At 37.1% G+C, this 26,978-nt stretch overlaps 1 protein-coding gene across 16 annotated transcripts in view; it reads left to right on the forward strand.

Annotated features, from left to right (window-relative positions):
* PCDH15 (protocadherin related 15) overlaps positions 1–26,978 on the forward strand; it is an 870,688-nt gene that overhangs the window by 342,606 nt on the left and 501,104 nt on the right. For 15 of the 16 annotated variants that reach the window (XM_088842500.1, XM_088842496.1, XM_088842498.1 and 12 more), the window contains 2 exons: positions 14,001–14,120; positions 25,889–25,999. In XM_088842500.1, coding sequence (XP_088698626.1) covers positions 14,001–14,120; positions 25,889–25,999 — 231 coding nt within the window. The remainder of the gene's footprint in view (positions 1–14,000; positions 14,121–25,888; positions 26,000–26,978) is intronic. The other variant, XM_088842493.1, reaches the window with a different exon arrangement.

The following is a 26,978-nucleotide window of genomic DNA, read 5'->3' on the forward strand; positions in this document are numbered from 1 at the left end:
AACTCCAGGAGTTGGTGATGGACAGGGAGGCCTGGCATGCCGTGATTCATGGGGTCGCGAAGAGTTGGAAATGACTGAACTGAACTGAACTGAATTGAACTGAAGAATTTACTTCTATATTTATTCTTTTTTTGTATTTAATAGTTAACAAGTATTCAAAAGCTTGAAACTTTAAAATATCCTATTCCTCATCAAACTTGGACTCAGCATTTTTATTAGTTATTTACAAAACATTGATTTGTTAAAAAAAACCATTGATGAAAATACAAATTTGAATGATTGGATATATTTTCTTCCTTCTCTTTACCCCTTGAGCACGTACTGACATGCTTTCTTAGACATTATGGAATACACTACACTAGTAATACACATTTGATTACTAATGAAAACGTTAGCATGCTGAAGTGGGGAATTCAGGAATTTATTAAATAATTTGCTCACTTCCTGAGAACAAATTTTCTAAAATGCAGGCATGAACTAAATTGAATTATTTGTCTTTATGTAAAATATCTCAAAATTATTTTTGGGGGGCTGAACATGAACTATATTTGATGGAATACATCATCCAAATTGTATCATTTCAGTTTAGCGTATATCTTGGTTCTGTTATGTGCCAAATTATATTTACTTCCTCTTTCACTGGGCTTCCCTCATAGCTCCTGCAATGCAGGAGACCCTGGTTTGATTCATGGGTCCAGAAGATCCACTGAAGAAGGGATAGGCTACCCACCCCAGAATTCTTGGACTTCCCTTGTGGCTTAGCTGTTAAAGAATCCACCTGCAATGCGAGAGACCTGGGTTGGATTCCTGGGTTGAGAAGATTCCCTGGAGAAGGGAAAGGCTACCCACTCCAGTATTCTGGCCTGGAAAATACTGTATAGACCATGGGGTCGTAAAGGGACAGACATGACTGAATAACTTTTACTTTCCTCTTTCATTTCCTTTATTTCTCAAAAGTTTCTTAATAGCAAATTATGAAATTTCTGAAACAATATATTTCACAGTGCTTGAGAATTAACTCTTTGAAGCCAGATAATCTGTGTTGTAGTCTTTATATACCAACTATTAGAAATATGATAGGAGATAGAAGCTCTCAGCCTATTATTAACTATAAAATGAATATAGGACAAAATAATAATGTTACAAAGCTGTGTTGAGGATTATAAGAGATAATGCTTTTAAAATATGTAGTACAGGTTCTGGCCATCTTTTCTTGCAGATCAACTCTGCCTGAATATATGCTTTTTTAGAAATAGTTATAATTCTATAACTATTTTTTAAAATGAAGGAGAACTTAAAAAATCAAGTGCAAAATAAATTTGTAAACAAGTAGTAATTAATGAGACATTCTTGCCTGGGAAATTCCATGGACACAGGAGCCTGACAAGCTACAGTCCATGGGGTCCAAAAAGAGTTGAACATGACTGAGTGACTAAACAACACGTTGAAAATTTTTCTCACAGTGGTGAAATATCTGAATCTATCCAATTTTAGTTTTTGCTTTCCCAATTAAATTTTTAGCTCTGTGCTATTCTTTCACATTTCTTTGTGACTATATCATCTATCATCTCTTTCCATTTAATATATGCATTTTTGAACATCTGTTTTTCTCAGAATCATTTTGGTATATCTAAAGGCACAGATGGTCTCCATGATGAAGCATAACAAGAGAGACTCCATATATACTTAAGACTATTTTCTGCATATTTTATATGTTTTCTTTACAGTTTCTTATGTATTTTTATTAACCAGGGAAGGTTTATTTTGACTCACAAATAATTTCAAACACAGAAATATAAAAAGTACACAAGCTTTTTCTCTAAACCATTTCTGGTGTTACTTAAAAGAGTCCTTTATATTCCCTAATATCAATACTTTAAAGTGTATTACTGATAGATAAGAATATTCTCCACATAAAAATACAGCCATCAAAAATCAGAAAATGAACACTGATACACTGCTACTTCTAATCCATAGTCACCATTCCAGTTCCATCAATTATCCAGATAATGTCTTTCTTATTTCCATAGCACATTAATTATAAACATTCATTAAATTGATATTCTATGAAGACATTGTCCTTGCCCTCAAGAAGTTGAATATTAATAGTTTGCAATCTATTTTATTGGTTTATAACATTATATATTCCATGTGTATGATATTTTGATTTTTGTAATCACTACAGTGTGCTCACCATCTAAAGTTTAGTTTCCATCCATCACCATACTATTGACCTCCTTTACCGATTTTTCTCTCTCTATCCCCTTTCTCCCTTAGTTATCATGACTCTGTTCTCTATGTATTTGTTTTTATTTGGTTTGGTCATTTATTTTTAATATTTAAAAAATTTCCATTATAATAAAGTGATTTTTTTGGTACAGGTAATATAAGTCTTCTTTTTTTTTCAAGATATATGGTCTATGGTGAGACTTCAGTGGTGGTCTAGTGGTTAAGAGTCTGTGGTCCCAATGCAGGGCACTTGGGATCAATCCCTGGACAGGGAATGAGATATAACATGTTGCAACTAAGTGTTGACATGCCACAACAAAGATAGAAGATCCTAAGTGCCACATCTAAGACCAAGCAGAGCCAAATAAATTAATTATTTTAAAAAAGAAAGAAAGAAAAAGAATATGGTCCATGGTGTATATGAAAAAGCAGAGACATTACTTTGCCAACAAAGGTCTGTCTAGTCAAGGCTATGGTTTTACCCATGGTCATGTATGGATGTGAAAGTTGGACTGTGAAGAAAGCTGATCGCCAAAGAATTGATGCTTTTGAACTGTGGTGTTGGAGGGAACACTCTTGAGAGTCCCTTGGACTGCAAGGAGATCCAACCAGTCCATTCTAAAGGAGATCAATCCTGGGTGTTCATTGGAAGGACTGATGCTAAAGCTGAAACTCCAATACTTTGGCCACCTCATGCGACGAGTTGACTCACTGGAAAAGACTCTGATGCTGGGAAAGGTTGGTGGCGGGAGGAGAAGGGGACGACAGAGAATGAGATGGCTGGATGGCATCACCGACTCAGTGGACATGAGTTTGAGTGAACTCTGGGAGTTGGTGATGGACAGGGAGGCCTGGCGTGCTGTGATTCATGGGGTCGCGGAGAGTTGGACATGACTGAGCGACTGAACTGAACTGAACAGCCATTTCCATTCACAGAGTTTCTTTGGATAGAGAGTTCAGTTCAGTTCAGTTCAGTTCAGTCGCTCAGTCGTGTCTGACTCTCTGCGACCCCATGAATCACAGCACGCCACAGGCCTCCCTGTCCATCACCAACCCCCGGAGTTCACTCAAACTCATGTCCATCGAGTCGGTGATGCCATCCAGCCATCTCATTCCTCTGTCGTTCCCTTCTCCTCCCGCCCCCAATCCCTCCCAGCATCAGAGTCTTTTCCAGTGAGTCAACTCGTCGCATGAAGTGGCCAAAGTATTGGAGTTTCAGCTTTAGCATCAGTCCTTCCAGTGAACACCCAGGATTGATCTCATTTAGAATGGACTGGCTGGATCTCCTTGCAACACAAGGGACTCTCAATAGTCTTCTCCAACATCACAGTTCAAATGCATCAATTCTTCAGTGATCAGCTTTCTTCACAGTCCAACTCTCACATCCATATATGAACATGGGAAAAACCATAGCCTTGACTAGACAGACCTTTGTTGTCAAAGTAATGTCTCTGCTTTTTAATATGCTATCTAAGTTGGTCATAACTTTCCTTCCAAGGAGTAAGCGTCTTTTAATTTCATGGCTGCAGTCAGCATCCACAGTGATTTTGGAGCCCAAAAAATAAAGTCTGACACTGTTTCCACTGTTTCCCCATCCATTTCCCATGAAGTGATGGGACCAGATGCCATGATCTTTGTTTTCTGAATGTTGAGCTTCAAGCCAACCTTTTCACTCTCCTCTTTCACTTTCATCAAGAGGCCTTTGAGTTCCTCTTCACTTTCTGCCATAAGGGTGGTGTCATCTGCATATCTGAGGTTTTTGATATTTCTCCCGGCAATCTTGATTCCAGCTTGTGCTTCTTCCAGCCCAGTGTTCCTCATGATGTACTCTGCATATAAGTTAAATAAGCAGGGTGACAATATACAACCTTGACGTACTCCTTAACATTTAATCTACAGCAAAAGCTTCTGAAAAAAAAAAAAATGACTAAGCCCTTGTTCCTTTTTGTTACCTGTCTATTTTCCTCCTCCAAGGAATTATGTCTATTTTGGGAAACAAGAGATAGGTAAGAGAGAGAAAAAAAAAATGATATTACGGGAAAGAAAAGAAGCACATAAAAATACATTTTCTAATTTAAGCATATAAATGGAAATCAATCTGCCACCTGTTATAGAATATTCAAGTATGCTACTATTCAACAACTTTCAATAAGCTCTTTCATATACATATATATATATATATATAGTCTCTATATATATCTGTCAATACATATGCACACATATATATTAATTTAAGCTTAATTCAGTTTCAGTGAGATTACTCTTCAGTTTTTAGTAAAAGTGACTAGGCTATTTATTAGTTTCTATAATAATAATCCTTTCTCTTATTTTGAAAGTACTTTTATACAAGAATTTGCTTTGAATAATCTATTGAGAGGAAATTATTTTCAATATTATCTAGCTTTCATGATAAAGAATGGAGTAAAGATTTTATACACAGGTGCGAAAGCTATATTATGTTAAAGGGAACTTGAAGAATATATGTAATTCCTTTCTTATATTTTTCTATTTGAGTTCAATAAATCATAGCAAGATAACATCTGCTGAATGTGAATTTAAGAATGTGTACCATTTGATAACATTTCTAAAAGTTTTAAGATAAACCTCAAATAAACATTTCATTTGAATGAATGTTTTAGCAAAACAAATGTTATATCAATGAGTTAATTTAAAACCAATGTAATGGTCATAGAAACAGTGTTTTGGTACATAATAAACTTCAGTAAATAATCACAGATTCAGAGATAATGTAATTTTATCATTGTGAGAAAAAGTTGAAGTTCTCACTAATGTCCACCTCCTTACAAATTTATAACTCCATTTCACTGGTGGAGACCACACTGGATAGTAAACATATCATTATTTCTGAGGCATATATGTAAGGTAGGGATGATTTGCAAGAGAGATTTATAAAATTACTTTATCAGAGAAGGAGGTTAAAGACTGAATTATAGACAAAGCATGAATGACTTGCATGTTGGAAAAATTATTTTTATTGCAAATGATCTTTGGCCTATATACTGCAATCAAAAAGACCCTGAAAATAAGTAAAGAGGAAAGAAGACATAATTAATAATTTTAAACTGGATCTGTTTTCTGGAACTACAATCTTAGAAGTTTACAATATTTTAAATAGATAACTGTGGAAGCACTGTAGACAATCTTCAAAGGATCATGTGTGTGTATGCTCAATTGCTCAGTCATGTCCGACTCTGTGACCCCATGAACTTTAGCCCACCAGGCTTCTCTATCCATGGTGTTTTTCAGGCAAGAATACTGGAGTGTGTTGCTATTTCCTCCTCCAGGGGATCTTCCTGACCCAAGGATTAAACCCAACCTCTGTGTCTCCTGAATTGGCAGGCAGATTATTTGCCACTCCACCAGCTGGGAAAACCCTAAAAGGATCATGGAGTATAATCAAAATACCAAAAGATTGCCTGGCTCCTGTTGCAGTTAAATCAGCAATTGTTCCATAGAGTTCCCCATAGTAGCCATACAGACCTTGTCAGTTAGAACATGTGAGACCAATTTTTATGTCTGCAAAATCAAATACTCAGCTTTACTTATTCACTACTGAGAAACTGCATCAGGGATATATTAGTCAAGCAGAACTGAGGGATCAGTTCAGTTCAGTTCAGTCGCTCAGTCGTGTCCGACTCTCCGCGACCCCATGAATCACAGCATGCCAGGCCTCCCTGTCCATCACTAACTCCTGGAGTTCACTCAAACTCATGTCCATAGAGTCGGTGATGCCATCCAGCCATCTCATTCTCTGTCGTCCCCTTCTTCTCCCGCCCCCAATCCTCCCAGCATCAGAGTCTTTTCCGGTGAGTCAACTCTTTGCATGAGGTGGCCAAAGTATTGGAGTTTCAGCTTTAGCATCAGTCCTTCCAATGAACACCCAGGATTGATCTCCTCTAGAAGGCACTGGATGGATCTCCTTGCAGTCCAAGGGACTCTCAAGAGTCTTCTCCAACACCACAGTTCAAAAGCATCAATTCTTCGGCAATCAGCTTTCTTCATAGTCCAACTCTCACATCCATACATGACCACGGGAAAAACCATAGCCTTGACTAGACAGACCTTTGTTGTCAAAGTAATGTCTCTGCTTTTTAATATGCTATCTAGGTTGGTCATAACTTTCCTTCCAAGGAGTAAACATCTTTTAATTTCATGGCTGCAATCAGCATCCACAGTGATTTTGGAGCCCAAAAAATAAAGTCTGACACTGTTTCCACTGTTTCCCCATCTATTTCCCGTGAAGTGATGGGACCAGATGCCATGATCTTTGTTTTCTGAATGTTGAGCTTCAAGCCAAACTTTTCACTGTCCTCTTTTACTTTCATCAAGAGGCTTTTGAGTTCCTCTTCACTTTCTGCCATAAAGACGGTGTCATCTGCATATCTGAGGTTATTGATATTTCTCCCGGCAATCTTGATTCCAGCTTGTGCTTCTTCCAGCCCAGCGTTCCTCATGATGTGTACTCTGCATAAAAGTTAAATAAGCAGGGTGACAATATACAACCTTGATGTACTCCAGGGATACATGATAGATAGGTAAATAGAACAATCAAGGGAGATTTATTATAAGGAATTGGCTCACAAGATTATGGAGGCTAAGACATTCTAGAATTTGAGTTGTCAAGCTAGAAACCCAGCTGATGTAATTCTAGTCAAAGACTAAAGTCTGAGAACCAAGAAAACTGATTGTATAAATTCCAATTTGAATCCAAGTCTGGAGGAAAGAGAAGACAGATATCCTAACTTGAAGACAGTCAGGTACAGAGAGTGAATTCTTCCTCATTGAGCTTTTTGTCCTATTCAGGTCTTAAATAGATTAGATGAGGCCTTCCCATGTTTAGGGAGCTCCCTGGTGGCTCAGCTAGTAAAGAATCTGCCCACAATGCAGGAGACCTGGGTTCGATCCTTGGGTTGGGAAGATCCCCTGGAGAAGCAAAAGGCTACCCACTCCAGTATTCTGACCTAGAGAATTCCATAAACTGCATAGTCCATGGGGTTGCAAAGTGTCAGGCAGGACTGAGTGACTTTCACCTTCACCCATGTTTAGGGGGTGGAGCAATCTGTTTTATTAGGTCTACCAATTCAAATGTTAATCTCATTCAGAAACACCCTTACAGACTCAACTAGAATAATGTTTAACCAAATATCTGGGTATTTCATGGCTCAATCAAGTTGACATATGAATGCATCCTCCCTGTGACTGCTAATTTTATGCTACAAAAATGTAAGAGAAAGTCATGGCATTGATATCTTATTGTTAATTAAATATGGAGGTAGAGGCTCCAGTTTCACTAGTAGTGATAATTTGTACAGGATGTCACTTTCTGTTGGGCATTTGTCCTTAAGAGAAATTTGGTGTGAAGTCTAATTCACAACAAACTGTGGAAAATTCTTAAAGAGATGGGAATAACAGACAATGTGACCTGCCTCCTGAGAAATCCGTATGCAAGTCAGGAAGCAACAGTTAGAACTGGACATGGAACAACAGATTGGTTCCAAATCAGGAAAGGAGTATATCAAGACTGTATATTGTCAACCCGCTTATTTAACTTATATGCAGAGTACACTGTGGGAAATGCTAGACTGGATAAAGCACGAGTTGGAATCAAGATTGCTGGGAGAAATATCAATAATCTAGATAGGCAGATGACACTACCCTTATGGCAGAAAGCAGAGAACTAAAGAGCCTCTTGATGAAAGTGAAAGAGGAGAGTGCAAAAGTTGGCTTAAAAGTCAACACACAGAAAGCTAAGATGATGGCATCTGGTCCCCATCACTTTATGGCAAATAGATGGGGAAACAATGGAAACAGTGAGAAACTATTTTGGGGGGCTCCAAAATCACTGCAGATGGTGACTGCAGCCTTGAAATTAAAAGATGCTTCCTTCTTGGAAGAAAAGCTATGACCAAACTAGATAGCATATTAAAAAGCAGAGACATTACTTTGCAAAAAAGGTCTGACTAGTCAAAGCTATGGTTTTTCCAGTAGTTATGTATGGATATGAGAACTTTACTATAAAGAAAGCTGAGTGCCAAAGAATTAATCTCTTTGAACTATGGTGTTGGGGAAGTCTCTTCAGAGTCCCTTGGACGGCAAGGAGATTCAACCAGTCCATCCTAAAGGAAAACAGTCCTGAATATTCATTGGAAGGACTGATGCTGAAGCTGAAACACCAGTACTTTGGACACCTGATGTGAAAAACTGACTCATTTGAAAAGACCCTGATGCTGGCAAAGACTGAAGGCAGGAGGAGAAGAGGACGACAGAGGGTGAGATGGGTGGATGGCATCACCAACTCAATGGCCATGAGTTTGAGTAAACTCCAGGAGTTGGTGATGGACAGGGAGGCCTGGCGTGCTGTGATTCATGGGGTCTCGGAGAGTCGGACACGACTGAGCGACTGAACTGAACTGAACTGATACAGACCTTGGTGTGGAATTCAAGTTAGCAGAACCCATTGGACCTGCTGAGCAAGGAACTGACCCTAACTTCTCAGGGCCATAGCCTGGGGAGACCTGGGTAATGCTGATTTAAGCAGATACCCATGGATAAGAGAGATTTTGTGAAAGTCCAGCCCTCCCAAGGAGACATTCCAGCCCTTTCTTGGAGCAAAAAATAATATGTTTGATTGAATTAGAAAGGGGAAAAGTGCCTTTCCAGTGTTACCCCTCCCTCTAAGGTAACACAACGTGAGGCTAAACTAACCTGGTGGAACCTCTCCTTGTACAAGAAAGGGAGGGAGAGCAGTTGGTGACTCCCTGACAACCCTAGCTGGGTCAGACACAGTGGCAGCCCGATTATTGAGGCAGGACCTCCCTGACTCTGGGGAAGGAGGAGATTGGGAAGGAGACAAAGAATATCAAAAGGTATTAAAAGAATGAGGTTCCTCCTGACTTTGCTCAGAACTTCAGTAAGAAGTCAGTCCACAGGTTACTTGGATAACGTTATACAAGGATCTCTTCATTTGGCCTGTGGTCATCCCCAACACTCCAAATGCTAAACCTGTAAAATTTCCTACACTGTGGACATTCTCAAGTGAGATGCTGAGAATGAAGTTGGATAAATAGTGAATGTGCTCAGAAAATCAGACCAGGGACTGTGGGCAAAGGAGAAACCACAAATTTAACTACAGTGCCACCTTTTGGAAAGTAAAGGAAAAGTTCCCAGTAGCCAACCCAGTGTTTTCTTAAAACCAGAAAAAAAAAAAAGGACAGCCTTAAGAATTCAGCCAGACCAGGGGCTTCCGTCATAGCTCAGTCAGTAAAGAATCTGCCTGCAATGCAGGAGGCCCGGGTTTGATCCCTGGGTTGGGAAGATTCCCTGGAGAAGGAAATGGCAATCCACTCCGGTATTCTTGCCTGGAGAACCTCCTGGACAGAAGAGCCTGGCAGGCTACAGTCCATGGGGTCCCAAGAGTTGGACACAACTTAGTGACTAAACTACCAGAGAGCAACAAGTGTGGAACAAGTATATTCATACAAGCGATGTGGGTTCAATCCCTGGGTTGGGAAGATCATATGGAGTAGGGCACGGCAACCCACTCCAGTATTCTCTCTTGGAAATCTATGGACAGTGGAGCCTGGTGGGCTAAAGTCCATAGGGTTACAAAGAATCAGACGTGACTGAAGTGATTTAGCACACATGCATGTCCTGCTACATTAAATGCAAAAGCAGCCACTGCAAAACTCCAAGGAACGTGAAGAATCAAAGAACGTGTCATCACCAAAAGAACAATTATCCTACAGTAATCAAACACCAAAGCATGGAATTTGGTAATTTACCTGATAAACAATTCAAAATAACAGTTTTGAAAATACTAAATGAACTCAAGAAAACACAGAAACACAATTCAGTGAAATCAGAAAAACAAGATATGAATAAAATGAGACATTTAACAGAGATAGAAATCGTAAGAACCAAACAAATTCTGAAGCTGAATAATTCAATGAATAAAATGGAAAGTGCAATACAGAGCATCTACTCTAGAACAGACCAAATATATTAAATAAAGTGTTTTAAAATAGAAACACACATAAAACAAGGTTATGTATTGATTTGTTAATGAAAAATGTTGTGACCAGAGGCTTGCAAAAACTTAATCCTGTATTCCCCTCAGCAATGTAATAACCCTGTGTTCCCCCTAGGAGCAATGGTTCAGTATTTGTTAATTCAGTGTCCATGGTGAACTTTATAGTATAGAACTACCATGGGTGATGAAAATCAACTATATTTGTATAAAACGTGGATACAATCCTTCAGTGAGGAATATTGCAAGAAAGATTAGTAAGGGAATTTTTCTTTTTGTAGCATTGTTCCAGATTTTTAGGTTGGCTCAAGCAGCAATGGCTCACAAGAAAATTGAACAGTTAGCTACTCACATTTTACATTCAAGTTTCTGTTACACATCTTCATGAAACATTGAATTTTCTTTAATTATTACATGCGCATTTGTGCATGTTCTGTATTTTCCTAATAATTGTATAAAATCATTTGTGGAAAAAGAAATCAACTAAATAAACAAGTAACACCCACAGGCAGCTGCCCAAGGTGATAATCATCTCATGCATAAAATGCCCTTCAGAAAACAAAATTTATATTTCTGAGACTTGTTGAAATGTTAAAGGACATGGAACACGACCATCTGTATGGCATATGTGCCCTGAAAATTCTGTTTAATGATGTATAGGGAAACACATTTTAACAAACAACCTATCATGTGAAGATTTTCACTCCACACATAATATTTAGAAATATGTATATATTTATATAATGTTAATATGTGTTTGTACATAGATATGTATATATTTTGTTGGATATATATTAATGTATTCTATAATATACTTATTCATTTTCTATATACATATATATATATTTAAAAGCATATTGCATGTTTTAACTCTCTTTTGCTTGTTTGCATCTAGTATAGGCCATTTCATTGCAACCCTTTGACTTTTGCCAGACATTCCATATTAAAACAAAATGTTTATCCTCTTTTTTTCCTAGCTGTTTCTCTTATATTATTATCTCTTATATTATAAGAGATATCTTATAAGAGATTATATAAGATACTACATCTTTTAATATTCCAATTTTATAAGAAATCTCTTGGTTCTAAAGTTGACAATAGCTTTTAAAGAATTATATTATGAATTTAATGCCCCCCGCACCCCCAGTACATCCAGTGGCACAGCAACCACAGTAGCTTGCAATCTCTGATTTAGAAAAAGGAAACAATTGCAATTAAAAGTGATTTTAAAACTATGCTTTGGGGAGCCCATGGTTTGGGGAACTGTAAGTACAATGCATATATGTATATAAGATATTATATTCTCTTATATTAGCTTTAAACATTCCAAACCCTAGCTTATATCTGAACAGGTCCCTATCTGAGTGGTAGATCATGAATAAATGTGTGTAGTTAAATTACTGATACATTTTAGCATTACGTTTTACATGTGTATGTCTGTGTGTGGATGTTTACTTCTTCCAGTAGTGAACATGAAAAATCTATGCTAATATGTTTTGTCTAAATGTGCAACTATGGAAGGAAGTAAAACTCACTAGCCTATGCAAATGTTGAAATAATAATTTGACATACTACCTGAGTCATTTGCTGTCAACAACTAAACATCATATTTTCAAAGTTGGGTCAGAAGTCTATTTTCAAAAATTTCAGACACCTACTGTTCAAGTTTTCTGGCTTTTTCCTTTTATGTGTGTTTTTTAGTGAGGGGGGTGATTAATTTTTTAATTCAACTCTGTGGCACAGTTATATATTTTGGCAACAAAGATCTTTAAATATTCTGTTTTATTAGATATCAAGAAGCAAATTTTTGCCATTCAATTTTAAATTTTCATAATTAAATATATTGAGTGGGTGAATTTTTGTAAGAGAAATCAAGGCACGATAGAGTGGGTGAATTTTTACAAAAGAGTGACGTATTTGGGGACAGGGACTACATTAAAAATATTAAAATGTTGGCTTAGAGGCCTTTTAGTTAACTATTCCCAATGGTGTGTCCATGTTCATATATGTGCTATGTAAACCATCTCCTCTTCCTTTATCCTCAGTTCTCTTTGAGCTGCAGAAAGTCAAAGTTTACCTTTAAAAGCTACTTGTCAGGTGGACTGACTTTATAAATACACTGCTTTGTACTTACAATTCCCCAAACCTTGGGCTCCCCAAAGCATAGTTTTAAAATCACTTTTAATTGCAATTGTATCCTTTTTCTAAATCAGATATTGCAAACTACTGTGGTTGCTGTGCCACTGGATGTACTGGGGGTGCAGAGGGCATTAAATTCATAATATAAAGCTATTGTCAAATTTAGAACCAAGAGATTTCTTATAAAATTGGAATAATAAAATATGTAGGATTGGGTTGGCCAAAAAGTTCATTAGGGTTTTTTTACAACATCTTTTCCACAACATCCACAACATCATTGGAAAAATCTGAATGAACTTTTTGACCAACTCAATAGCATTGGCTCCATATTCCATTATGAAAATTTCCTGAGGCCAAGTAGCAGATACCCTTTTAGAGAAGGACGTGTTCTTTAGTCACCACATTCCCATGAGATGTGCTTCACTCCTTTACATCGCCTGATGGATCCCTACAGATATCTAGGTTTGTAACCCCTGAAAATGGAAGTCAATGAGATGACTCTTCTTTTCTCTCCCTCTATGAAGCTATTTCTCCATGAAAGAATCCTATTTAAAAGCTAACAAAACATATCTCAGAGCAAAATGTAAAAGTCTATTTTCTGTAGAGGCACAGGTCTTGTATTTATTGACTAAGTTCATTTATTCACTGTGACAGTGCAATAATTAAGAAAGTAAAGTGTAAAATATAAGAGTAATGAAAAAGGTGCCATGTACTGACACGGAGTAGGAAAATGCTCTGTCAGGAATGGTTTAGAAGATGATGATACCTAATTAAGTTGAAAAATAACTAATGAGAAGGATTCCATCTAAAACTTGATAACTGGAGGCTCTGGAAGTAGGACTACATTGTGAAAAGACTTACAAGTAAGAGAAAACAACGGTGATTCTCTGATGGAGATTAATAAGAGATAAAGATAGATATTCAGGCCAACTATGAAATAATGGTCTTATATGACACATTATGCTTTATTGTTGGTTTAATTCAAAATAGAAAGATACTGTCTCTCCAGTTCTAGCAGACAATGGCTTTCAACCAGTACTACAATCACTAAAGAAAATCCCAGCTTTCTCTCTCCTCTGATAAACAAGGAATCCATAGTTTCCAACTTTCTTCCTCAAATTTGCAACCTGCATGCAATTATCAACCTGGATTTCATTGATCTCTCTGATTTATTTTAAATTTTAAAATAAAGTGATTGTTGATAATTCCTTCATGCATTTAAATCCTAGTTTATAGATAATCTGATGCATCAAAGAGTTTTTAAGTAAGAACAACAGATGCATTTTCTCCACAAGTTTAAGACGCTAATGTTTATAAACTTGTCCAGATGTTCTTCACACTGAATCAGGGGCTTCTGTTTCTTTATGCAAAGCAAGGACTCTGATGTTGGAAATTTTCAGACTTTTTAGGAACTCCTGTGTAAAGTTTATAAGTGTTCTTTTGAAACACTTCGAGTCTGTGTTTCTGGGCTGCTGCCTACTTTTTTCCTTTGTGTGATTAATGATTGTGTTTTTTGTGTTGGAACATTTCTGGTGTGCTGTTGATCAAATAAGAATTGACAGTTTGTCTTTTGTATTCTTTCCAGCTCACTCCAGTTGGCACCACAATCTTCACAGGATTTTCAGGAGACAATGGAGCTACAGACATAGATGATGGCCCAAATGGACAGATAGAATATGTTATTCAATATAATCCAGATGATCCAGTATGTAAATATCTACTTGCAATGTAACTTCACTATAAGGAGTAAAATAATGTTTATTTAAGCTGATATTTATTATATTATTCTATTGCTCAGTTCCGAGAACCACGTTAGTAATTGTACTATTATTAATAACTATTCCAAATTACATTTTATGATATATTTTTGCTACACTTATAGGCTAGTTTTGGATGGGTTTTGTCAGTAAAAGTTTTAAAATGTCTTCATAGGTATAATAAGTCATTTTTATTAAATCTCTGTTATGTTAGTTGACTCCTAAGCATTCTAAATAAATCACTTCATGTGTTATTACCAATGCAATGTATATGTTTTATGAAACTTGCAAATTAATACCACCACTATACCTTCTCCACCAGTGAAACCTGAAATAGAAAAGAGGGCAAAACCTCTAACGATAGCCTTTTCTGTTTTTGTGGGGTTTTTTTTGCTTTAGACAATGGGGCTTCCATTTTGTGCTCTAGGCTAAGTTCTTTCTAAGATATAGGATATATAATACAAAAAAAAAAGAATTGTTTGGCAGCTTCTCAGAACACAAAGGGCTCCTCAAAGCAGTTTTACAATCACTTCAGTTCAGTTCAGTTCAGTCGCTCAGTCGTGTCCGACTCACCGAGACCCCATGAATCACAGCACGCCAGGCCTCCCTGTTATCACCAACTCCCGGAGTTCACTCAAACTCATGTCCACAGAGTCGGTGATGCCATCCAGCCATCTCATTCTCGGTCGTCCCCTTCTCCTCCTGCCCCCAACCTTTCCTAGCATCAGTCTTTTCCAGTGAGTCAATTAAGTGATATTTAATTAATGTTTCTCCTTTATGTTTAATATTGGGAATATAAAAAGTGGTGACATTAACATCTTTGTTTTTAAATTATATATCTCTTATAAAAGCTCTTAACAAAGCAACTGTTCAGCTTACAGATACTAAGAACTCTCAGTAAGATCTGCCTCACAAATCGATTGTCAGTTATGATGCAGTTTCTCATTTTATCGTCACAAGTCAGTTAGTAACCGTATTTCTGTTGTACAGGAGCGAACACAGGTTCACAGGTGAAGTGACTTGCCTGGCTGTTGTTGCTGTTGCTCAGTCATCAAGTCATGTCCATCTCTTTGTAACCTCATGGACTGCAGCACCCCAGGCCCCCTTGTCGCTCACTGTCTCCTGGAACTTGCCCAGGTTCATGTCCATTGAATCAGTGATGCCCTCTAACACACAGCCATCTCTAAGCTGGACAGGCAGGACTTGCTTGCTGAGTAGTGTGTGCTGCACTCTTCCTCTGTTGTGCTCTAATAAAATAGTGCAGCACTTGTGTTAAAATTAAAAAAAAAAATGGGGAGAAAAGCAAAACACTAAAAGCCCATGAGTATAGCAGAGACAAGGGAAGATTTAGAGGAATTTTGTTTTTGTTTTCCCCTAAAAACTATGCCTCCACATGTTTACGCTGCTGCTGCTGCTAAGTTGCTTCACTCGTGTCCGACATGCTTATAGGCAGACACAATGAAGCCAAGAGGTGGAGAGATAATGAGAATGTGACAGAAAATGATAAGGGGTTACACAGAATAAAGTGGAAAAGATAAACAGAAGAGAAGCGGGCAAGAGACTAAACCATTTATTTTCTTACTATTGAGATTTTGAGAATAATCAGTTGTATGCATGTGTCATGCTTTTAGCTTATATTTTATGAGGGTCATTTTCTAACCTTTACTCCTCAGTTTGTAAAAATGAAACTCCCACAAAGTAGAGGATGGTCAGGTCATGTATTCAAATATTTTCATGTATTTAAAAATATTTATTATGTTTCATAAAAGAAAGAAACTTATCCAAGGTTTAATATAGTGTGAGAAAAATATATATATTACTTGGAAGATATCTCTTAGAAGTTTTGTGAGGCTTAAATACTTTGTTAGCTATGCAATAATTCCTTCTGAATGCTTCCTCTTTTCAAGGATTTGTGGGCTCAGCATGAAATATAATATCATGTATTTTTACTACCTACAGATAGAATAAGTCAGTCACATGCAGTTTCCAAATTGCAAAAAAAAGAAAAAAATGTACTTTAGCAAGCTTGCATTACTATGGAATAAAGAAAGAAATTCTCTGGTCGTGGTTAACTGGTGAGGCAAAAGATTAAGACATCATGACAGCACTTAACTGAGAGTGTGTGTGTTGAAAGAGTAAGCATTAACCAAATCACATTCTTACACAGTGAATCCAATTTTAATCATCATAGAGACAACGATCAACATCAGTTTCTTCTTGTATAAAATCTCTTGAGCACCATCTTATGATATTCATAGTATTAAATTATTAAATCTCTAGAAATTCTGCTTATAATTAATAGCATAATTGTATTATCCAGCTTGTGTCTTAGTGTCAAACCAAACTTGTTTGTATTACAAACGTGTGCATGCTAAGTCACTTTGGTCATGGCAGACTCTGCAAGTCAATGGACTGTGGCCCACCAGACTCCTCTGTCCAAGGGATTCTCCTGGCAAGAATGGGAGTGGGTTGCCATGCTCTTCTCCAGGGGATCTTACCAACCCAGGGATTGAACCCATGTCTCTGCTCCTGCATTGGAGGCAGATTCTTTAACACTAGTTCAACCTGGGAAAATATGTAACCTCAAAATGTGGACCCTTCTGGCTTTTGCGAACACAATATAATTTTTAAAATAAATTTTATATAATTAAAATTAGTCTATTTAAAATTGAAGATGTTAGTTGCTCAGTGTGTCCGACTCTTTGTGACCCCGTGGACTATAGCCCACCAGACTCCTCTGTCCATGGGATTCTCTAGGCAAGAATATTGGCGTGGGTTGCCATTCCCTTCTCCAGGGGATCTTCCCGATACAGGGATCTAACCTGGGTCTCCTACATTGCAGGCATATTCTTTACCATCTGGGCCCCCAGGGAAGCCCAATTTCACATTCAAATTTAGTTTTCTCTTCTCTCTTAAGAAAAGAAAATATGACAACCCTGCTCCTGATTTCCAATAAGCCAACAATCAGCTAGAGTCGAATTGTTTTCCCATGAACAAACTTCGATCATACAGACAATATATGTATATCCGCTTTACCTCTGTTGTGTCACTCATTTACATTATCCAAATCATCCTTGTAGAAATTTACAAATGTAACTTCTGCTCTACTGTAATTCAAAGTTTTTTTTTTTTGCATTTTTATTGGCGTATAGTTGCTTTACCCTGCTATGTCAATTTGTGCTGTATAGCAAAGTGACCCAGCCAGATGTATACATACACCCCCTCTCTTTCGGATTTCCTTCCCAGTTAGGTCACCACAGAGCATCAAGTGGAGTTCACTTTGCTGTACAGTAGGTTCCTCATTACTTATGCATTTTATACATAGTAGTGTATTTATGTCAATCCCAATCTCTTAATTCATTCTACTCCCCTTGGTAGCCGTATGTTTGTACTCTCCATCTATATTTCTATTTCTATTTTGTAAATAGGATCATCTATACCATTTTCTGGGCTTCCCTGGTAGCTCAGCTGGGTGGGGAAGATCCTCTGGAGAAGGGATACGCTACCCACTCCAGTATTCTTGGGCTTCCATGGGAAACAATCTGCCTGCAACGTGGGAGACCTGGGTTCGATCTCTGGGTTTAATCCCTGGGTAGGGAAGATCCCTAGAGGAGGGCATGGCAACCCACTCCATTATTCTTGCCTGGAGAATCTCCATGGACATAGGAGACTGGCAAGCTACAATCCATGGGGTTGCAAAGAGTCAGACACGACTAGGCATAGCACATACCATTTTTATAGATTCCACGTATATGCATTAATACAAAATATTTGTTTTTCTCTTTATGACTTACTTCACTCTATATAACAGTCTGTAGGTCCATCCATGTCTCTGCAAATGACACAGTTTGGTTCCTTTTAATAGCTGAATAATATTCCACTGTATATAGGTACCATATCTTCTTGATCCATTCCTCTGTTGATGGACATTTAGGTTGCTTCCATGTCCTGGCTGTTGTAAATAGTGCTGCAATAAACACTGGGGTGCATGCATCTTTTCAAAGTATGGTTTTCTCCATATATATGCCCAGGAGTGGGATTGCTGGATCATATTTATTTTAGTTTTTTAAGGAGCCTCCCTACTGTTCTCCATAGCGCCTGCACCAATTTACATTCCCACAACAGTGTAGGAAGGTTCCTTTTTCCCATACTCTCTCCAGCACTTACTGTTTGTAGATTTTTTGATGATGACTATCCTGAGTAATGTGAAGTGATACCTTATTGAACTAATTGTATTTTTAAAAGTGAAAAGAAAAATTCAGAAAAAAAAAAAGAAAACTTTGTCTTCAAATGTTCTATGGAATTTTTAATTTTAAAGAGTTTATCTTACTCGGAAAAATGCAATTATGTTAGGTATCATTCTGATAGTTTATTGATAAATCTTATTATTAACAGATTCATAAGACTGTTCATACAATAATTATTATATCTGTTTCTTATTTTGATCTTATTATTTTATGCCAGACTTAAGTGACCTTTATTCTGCGTTTCAAGTGCTTTTTCCAAAAGTAGTAAGGAGAGATCTGATGACATATCCCTTACAGCAGCGTCCAGTGGACTGAAAGCAGCACAGCATTTTTATTAAATCCCACTGCCACTCAGAAGAGCACTTAGGACATTTAAGTAAAATGGTTGGGCTACTTCTTTCTTGGAGGTAGTAGAGTGGTCTTTAAGAGGGTTATAACATCTTTCATCATCTGCTCCTCAGTAGATTGTCCTTTTTTGTAATGTGCTTGATTCTCTTTAAATTTTGAAGGAACTGAATAACAAAAAAAAAAAGAGCCATCATTTATTCTGTAATGTAAAGGGGTGTAATTCTTTCGAATTTCCTGAATCAGGAAGATAAAATCACATTTTAAATGCAAAAGATGTTTAACAAATCATTATCTCAAAGTAGTTTTGCATATAGGTCAAAGTCCAAATTTCAGATATTACTAAAATATCTGGGCTAAGCAAAAACAATATTGCTTACTTTTAGATAGTTTACTAAAAATATTACCTTACACTTTGATACAGTTTTTTTACAGAATATATTATATGGGATAGTCTCATGGTCCCATAGTCATATTATTATTTTTTTTTCAATAAATGAACATGCATGTTTAATTAGGTTATTGTTTAAAGTCTTTGTGTTAAACTTTGAACCCAGGTCTTTTCACTGTGAGTCTGTGATATTTTAAATTTATAATATATATGTGCTTTTGAAGTTAAACAGAAACTTCTAAATACAATTTCCTAAGACAAGGAAATAAAGTATATTGTAATTTTTCCTGTATCTCTAAATATGCATATGAATACTTGTGTGTGTTTCTGTAGCAGGGAGGAATGAGTTTGTAGGAAACAGAAAAACAATCGTCAGAGTGCTGATATTTTACTAGGAGCAAATTAGTGTTGCTGTACTTCCCAGTAAAACTTATTTGTGCCTTGGTCTTGTCATTAGATCACCAGGAAATATACATGTACGTGTGTGTCTGTGTGTCTGTGTGTGCAGGTCTCAAAACCAAATCTCTCTGCTTTCTAATTGAATTTCTAGTCCTTACAGTTGAATGGAGAATATCAAAAACAATATTTATAAATGTAGCATGAATACGAGAAGCCAAACAGAATCTTTCCTGATTATTAAAAAATGATGGATGACCAGAATTCTCAGCTGAGAACAGAAAATTCAAAGTATGTCATTCTCTGTTTCCAGATCATCTACATCTCTGGAGCTCAACACCTCCTTAAATGGCTAGGGGAGAAGTGTTATTTTATCTCTATTGACATTTATTCAGCTTCCCACAGGTTAATAAAGAGGGTTGTAGGGGAATGGAGTGTGCTCTAGAGAAATATGGAATTGATAGAGTCAACATTCTGTCTCCTTCTTTGCTTAACTCAGCGTGAGTATGTGTGTTGAGGGTGGGCATTATATATGCCTCCAACACTTTTTCTCATACTTCCAGCAGTGATAAAATCATTTAAACTGCCATATATGCCCATTTACTCAATGGAGAATTGTCACTTGTCTGGCAGTTACTGAGATACTAAACTGCCAGGAAGTTGTGAGTGGACCTTTCCTAATGGAGACCAGATGCTTAGGGCCTGTGGATATTAAGAGGCTTAGTCATCATTAGAATATCTATTGGAATAGCACTAGGCAGGTAGAGGTCAGCATTTAAATTCTCATCACCCAAGGAAACCTGTGCTAGTTTGTTCTTTATAGAATAGTGCCCAAAATTAACAGAAAGTGGGTCAGGGACTTACTTCCAAAAAATGTAGGCGGCTTAAGGAAAAGGATCTGACTGTGCTCCTACACAGGAGAAGGCACTGGCGACCCACTCCAGAACTCTTGCCTGGAAAATCCCGTGGACGGAGGAGCCTGGTAGGCTGCAGTCCATGAGGTCCTAAGAGTTAGACAAGACTGAGCGACTTCACTTTCACTTTCATGCATTGGAGAAGGAATAGGCAACCCACTCCAGTGTTCTTGCCTGGAGAATCCCACAGATGGGGGTGCCTGGTGGGCTGCCGTCTATGGGGTCACACAGAGTCGGACACTGACGCGACTTAGCAGCAGAAGCAGCAGTGCTCCTACGCTCCTCTCCTTTGTCAATGAAACAAATCACTAAGGATGAAAGGAGAGGAAAATGAATGGTAGAGGGAAGGAGGGTATAGACTTTTCTTCCTCTCCCAACTCAAACAGTTCTTTGACAAAAGTCTAAGACTGAGATACTATTCATATGCATGATCACACACACATATATCTATATCAGAGTTATTGAAAAGTTATAGGATCCTATTTCCTGGTGATCTAATGACAGGAAAAAGCACAAATATGTTTCATTGGGAAATGCAAACACTAATTTGCTCCTAGTAAAATACCAGCACTCTAATCATTGTTTCTCTGTTTCCTACAAACTTATTCCTACATGCTACAAAAACACACACAAATATGCTTATGCATATTTAGGAACACAGGAAAAATTATAATGTAGTTTGTTTCATTTTGTTCTAACCAATTTTCTATGAAATTGTATTTAGAAGTTTCTGTTTGACTTCAAAAGTACATATATGTTGTAAATTTAAAATGTCACAGACTCAGTGAAAAGACCTGGGTTCAAAGTTTAACACAAAGAAAGACTTTAAGTAATAATAAATATTATTATTTATTATTATAGGAATAAATTGAATCAGAAAACCAGTGTTAGTAATTATTGAAAATGTGAAACATTAAATGCTCAACATGTTATTACCTTTGACAGTCTTCACTCAAAATGTATTTAAATGTCCATCCCAATTTAGCATAACTAACTCCAATATAAGGAAAAATGAAAGAATTGTCCGTCTTAAAAATGTGTTATAGGAGTTTAGGGAATTCCCTGGTGGTCCAGTGCCAAAGACACACTCACAATGCAAGGGGCCCAAGTTTGATTCCTGATCAGAGAACTAGAGCCCATGTACTACAACTAAAAAGATTCTACATACCTCAGCGAAGACCTAGTATGGTCAAATAAATATTTTTAAAATATAATATATTACAGGAGCTTACTATTGAGTTGAGTTCACAACTAAATGCCAAAACTCTTATATACTTAACTTGATCCTTTCTATCTTCTAGTTTATTTTTTCTCAAAGTAAAATCTAAACCTTCTACTTGAGAATTACCCAAGAGTTTTGTTAGAAATACAGAATGTTTGAGAATGATGGAATTTGGAGGAATAGATACTTGGAATCAGAATCTAAGTGATACATTTTTACGATCCTTATATACTCTAAACTTTGAAAAACATTGTCATATCACCTTATCATATAGCAATTAAAAAAAAACAACAACTGTATTTCTTATTAAATTTTGCTCTTTTTATTTTCCTCCTTAGGTAGAACTCTAGAAATGTCATTAGAGCAGGGCATTTATTTGAGTTGATCTAATGCAATATTCTTCTTTTTTTTTTCCAATATTCTTTTTGTTAGAGGAAAAATAAAGAGCATCCCAAGCATTTACCTACATTTTGCTTCTGCTTTTTCTTATGATTATTATTCTATTTTTTCAAGACAGAATGGACACTTCATAAATAATTGCTTATTAATAAGTTAGCTAATTTTAACACAAAGGCCTTTCATATGCAATAATTTATAAACAGCATTGATCTTAAAGTCAATAGTCTCCTTATGTTTCTTGGAACATAAGTATTGATGGAACTCCTAGCACATGGAAAATCTCAGATATCTATAAAAGAGTGATTTAGAAAATAAGAATTAGGTTTAATCAAAAATGTGTTATAGAAGCTTGAGAACTTCCTTGGTGACCCAGTGATTAAGACTCACACTCCCAATGGAGGGGGCCCAAGTTTGATCCCTGATCAGAGAACTAGAGCCCATGTGCCACAACTAAAAAGATTTTTGCATGCTGCAGTGAAGATGGATGCTCCATCTCTTAAGAACAATAACAACAATCCCTAATTAGCAATAAAATCCCTAATTACTAACTGTAATGTTAATAATAATTCTACAAATAATGATTGTCAACTAAAACAGAATCACAAACATCCATTACGTTACTTGACTAGAAACTAGTATCTCCAGATCATAGACTGAGATCCTTGAGAAATCTGTAAGGGAAAACAGAAAATACACAAACAAATGTTATTTGGAAAAAACAATATATCATAAGATCTAAGACTTAATCCTAAATTGGATGACAAAGAAGATTTTACTGAGTAGGATTTATAGAATTTATAACTCAGAGAAATGAGGGATAGGATCTTTAGGCAGGAGAAAATTAAAAGCAAATGTCACCTGTAAAGAGTCATGGCATAAATGGAAAAGAAAGGGGACTACAAGATGAGGACACATAGACAGGAGAAAATCATGTATCAAAGTGCTTTCAGCTGCAAATAATAGAAAACAATTTAAAGTGACTTTGCCAACAAAGTCATGGATTATCTCTCATAACAGGTTGTTCAGAGAAGGGGTGGTATCAGGATTTGTTTAGCGATATCACAGAAATGACTTTTTTCTATTTTCTGCTCTTCCGTTTTTAGCATTTTGTTTACTTCTAGATTAACTGTATCAGTAGTTTCAAAAGGACTGCTGACATTTCCAGGTTTTATATCCTTATAGAAGCATCTATAAGCAAAAAAGGGGGAAAAAAATTCCCCTGTGTCTCTCTCTTTACAATTAAGAAAAGTTCTTTAGATTATCTAGAATTAGATCTCATGTACATTTCCAAAACAGACACTGGCAAGGTGTGGAATTTCCACAGTTGGAATAGATCTGTCAAAACTCACTCTACTTAGGGGCATATGTGTCCGTGCTCAGTCACTCAGTCCTGTCCGACTCTGCAACCCCATGGACTGTAGCCCACCAGGCTCCTCTGTCCATGAGATTTCCCAGGCAAGAATACTGGAGTGGATTGCTGTTTCCTTCTCCAGGCAATCTTCATAACGCAGGGATCCAACCTGTGTCTCCTGCATTGACAGGCAGATTATTTACCACAAAACCACCTGGGAATCCCTGCTTAGAGGCATGCTGCTGCTGCTGCTAAGTCGCTTCACTCGTGTCTGACTCTGTGAGACCCCATAGACGGCTGCCCACCAGGGGCTCCCTCGTCCCTGGGATTCTCCAGGCAAGAACACTGGAGTGGGTTGCCATTTCCTTCTCCACTTAGAGGCATAGCCTCCCCTAAAGCACAAAACTACCAGTTACCTGAACTCCTGGAGTTCTGACACCAAGAATGTGGTGAATTTTTGGTAAGAAACCCACCATATATTTCATAACTATACTAAAAATTGATATATGGCTCTGTAGTAATTGTTTTAGACAGTTAGTAGCCCTGTAACTGGAGAAGGAAATGGCAACCCACTCCAGTGTTCTTGCCTGGAGAATCCCAGGGACAGGGGAGCCTGGTGGGCTGCCGTCTATGGGGTCGCACAGAGTTGGACACTACTGAAGCGACTTAGCAGCAGCAGCAGCAGCCCTGTAACAACACATTGAGTTGTGTTTTATAGTGTGTGTGGCAATTATTAACTGAAGTGTCCCCTATAACTAACTTAGATATTTAGATTAAACCATTTTTATACTCCCTGGCTTAGTTTAGAGTCCTACAGGGCTTCCCAGGTGTCACAATGATAAAGAATCCACCTGCCAATGCAGGAGATGTAAGAGATGTGAGTTTGATTCCTGTGTTGGGAAGATCCTCTGGAGTAGGAAATGACTACCCACTCCAATATTCTTGCCTGGAAAACCCCATGTACAGAGGAGCCTGGTGTCCTACAGTCAGGGGGTGGCAAAAGTCAGACACATCTGAGCACAGACACACAATGTTTAAATAGGCAAAAATGTAGGGAAAATGTCAAATGTCTGTTTTTAGTTGTAAATATCTTACTTGGTACATTTTTTTTTTATATTTGTACTGTAAAATGTTACTTCTTTAAATGACTGTATCCAAGAAGACTTGTAAAGTCTATTGCATGAGCACAAGAGTAAGTCATTAAAAAATATGTATCAATTGTGTGCTGAGTTTGTGTGTGTACCAGAAAGAGAGGGAGTCAGGGAGGGAGGGAGGTAAAGATAGAGAGGGCGAGAGCATGACTCTAGATATTGAAGGTTAATTTGCCTACATTCCCCTGAATGAACTTGAGATGGGAGATTAGATTTGAGTCAACTGTCCTCACATTAAATTTCAGTTCCTAAGTAACTCCCCTTGTGTCAGCTGAGGATGTAAAGATATACAGACACAACACCTCCCTCCCCACACACACATGCATATACATTCTTTCTTTCTCTTTCCTTCCTTCCTTCCTTTCTTATACTTTCTTCCTCCTGCTTTGTCTCGCCTCCTCCCACCACTCCTTTTTCTGAAATATGTATCTGAGTTCATCTGATATCCACAATCACATACCCACCTTCCACTACACAAAACAGTTAACCAAAAAAGTTCCAGTGCTAAAAGTAAAACTGATTTGTTGTCATAAATGATAGACTATTTTATCAGCCTTCAAAATGGCACTAAAACACAAAAGTGATATAAAATCTTTTTAAGGATAAGAGACAGATCTTATAAATTATATTCTTTTGAGGAATGACTGTATTGTCTTACAGTGAGGGTTGCTAATATCAGACCAGAACTGGTTGGAGGCATTTTGGAGGTTGCCCTTATGAACTGCATGTTACCAAGAAGAAACACAGTCCCTGTTAGGGTAAGGGCAGCAGATTTGAGGCTTGGAAAAACAAACAAAAATAACCTATACCATATTCTTTTACACAAAAACACAATGTTTCAAGTTAATAGTTACATATCTTTAATACAGTACTTGAAAATATAAGAATATAGAATGGACTCCAATGTCATAAAGGGATATTATGATAAATCACAAAATGCAATAATTGAACTCTCTGGTGATTAAAACAATTGTGAAAAGATAATATGGTAATAGGAAAGATCTTCAGACATCTGGGCTTAGATTTAGATATATTCCGGGGATGTTTATGTGTAACTCTAATAATATGTGAAAAACTATCACAAGAAGTAAGTTTCCTAGATATCATTATCAAAGTAAGACCTACTGATTAGAATGACAAATTTTCAGAAATAAGAACATTAAACCTAAAGCTGACATTCACATTCTGATTTTAGATGATGAACATGTTGTCTATAACTTTCAAGGGGACTAAGCTGAAATATCAGATTCTCTGATTTATCTTATGTTCAAATGATCTCAGATGTGTATCTTATTTGCAGACTTCCAACAACACTTTTGAAATTCCCCTCATGTTGACTGGAAATGTGGTTTTAAGGAAGAGGCTCAACTATGAAGATAAGACTCGCTACTTTGTCATCATCCAAGCTAATGTGAGTTATCAATTTCTCTTATTTCTCTCCTCTGAATTCATGAAATACAGAACTCACCTAGAATGTATGTGCTAGCTATAAATTTACAGCCTCAACAAGGTAGCCCTGCCCTCAGTGTAATTTGTATATTATATTCTTCTGGATGAGGAATGGGTTGGAATAGAATGGGAAGATTATTCCCACTCACTGTATTCTTCAGTCTTGGACTCACTCAAACACTTCAATGATTCGTTTTTAGCTCATACTGAAGTATTTTTCAAAGCATGATTGACTGAACAACTACAGCAGAGTCACCTTTAATGTTAGTCACTCAGTTGTGTCTGGCTCTTTTTTGTGACCCCCATGGACTTTAGCCACCAGGGTCCTCTGTCCATGGAATTCTCCAGGCAACAATAATGGTGTGGGTTGCCACTTCCTTCTCCAGAATCACCTTGGGAGTGCATTAAAACTGCAGATTCCTAGACCCAACCTCAGACCCTCTGAGTAAAATTTCAGAAGGTAGAAGTGGAAAACTTGCATTTTTATTAGTTCCCCAGGGAACTTCAAAGTACACTAAAGGTAGAGAACTGTTGAATTGTTTATTGAATAACTTATTGAATCTTTTATCTTTTATTACTAGTTGCTCAGGATGTATAAGTTACTATTAACATGATCTTTATACGTGGGCAGTAATAACAAAACCTGAAGAGTGGTTGCTTGTATAATGTTATTATCATTATTATCATCATTATTTTAATAAAACCCTTAAATTTATGTGATTCAAGGGTTGATTTGACAGTTCAAGTATATCACCAAAGACTCAGATTCCTTCTGTCCTTAAAAATCTATCCTTCCCTGAAACTTGGTTGTTTTTCCAAAGTTTTAGAAAACAAAGAAAAAGTATCCTCCACCAGTTGTTCTTAATAAGCTTATATGCAACCAAGTGTCACTAAGTGGCCATGTTTTCTCTTTCTTAGAGATATTTCAGTAGAAAGAACAT

Source organism: Moschus berezovskii, chromosome 12, assembly GCF_049115385.1.
Source record: "Moschus berezovskii isolate FMDL1 chromosome 12, NW_MosBer_1.0, whole genome shotgun sequence".
Lineage (NCBI taxonomy): Eukaryota > Metazoa > Chordata > Mammalia > Artiodactyla > Moschidae > Moschus > Moschus berezovskii.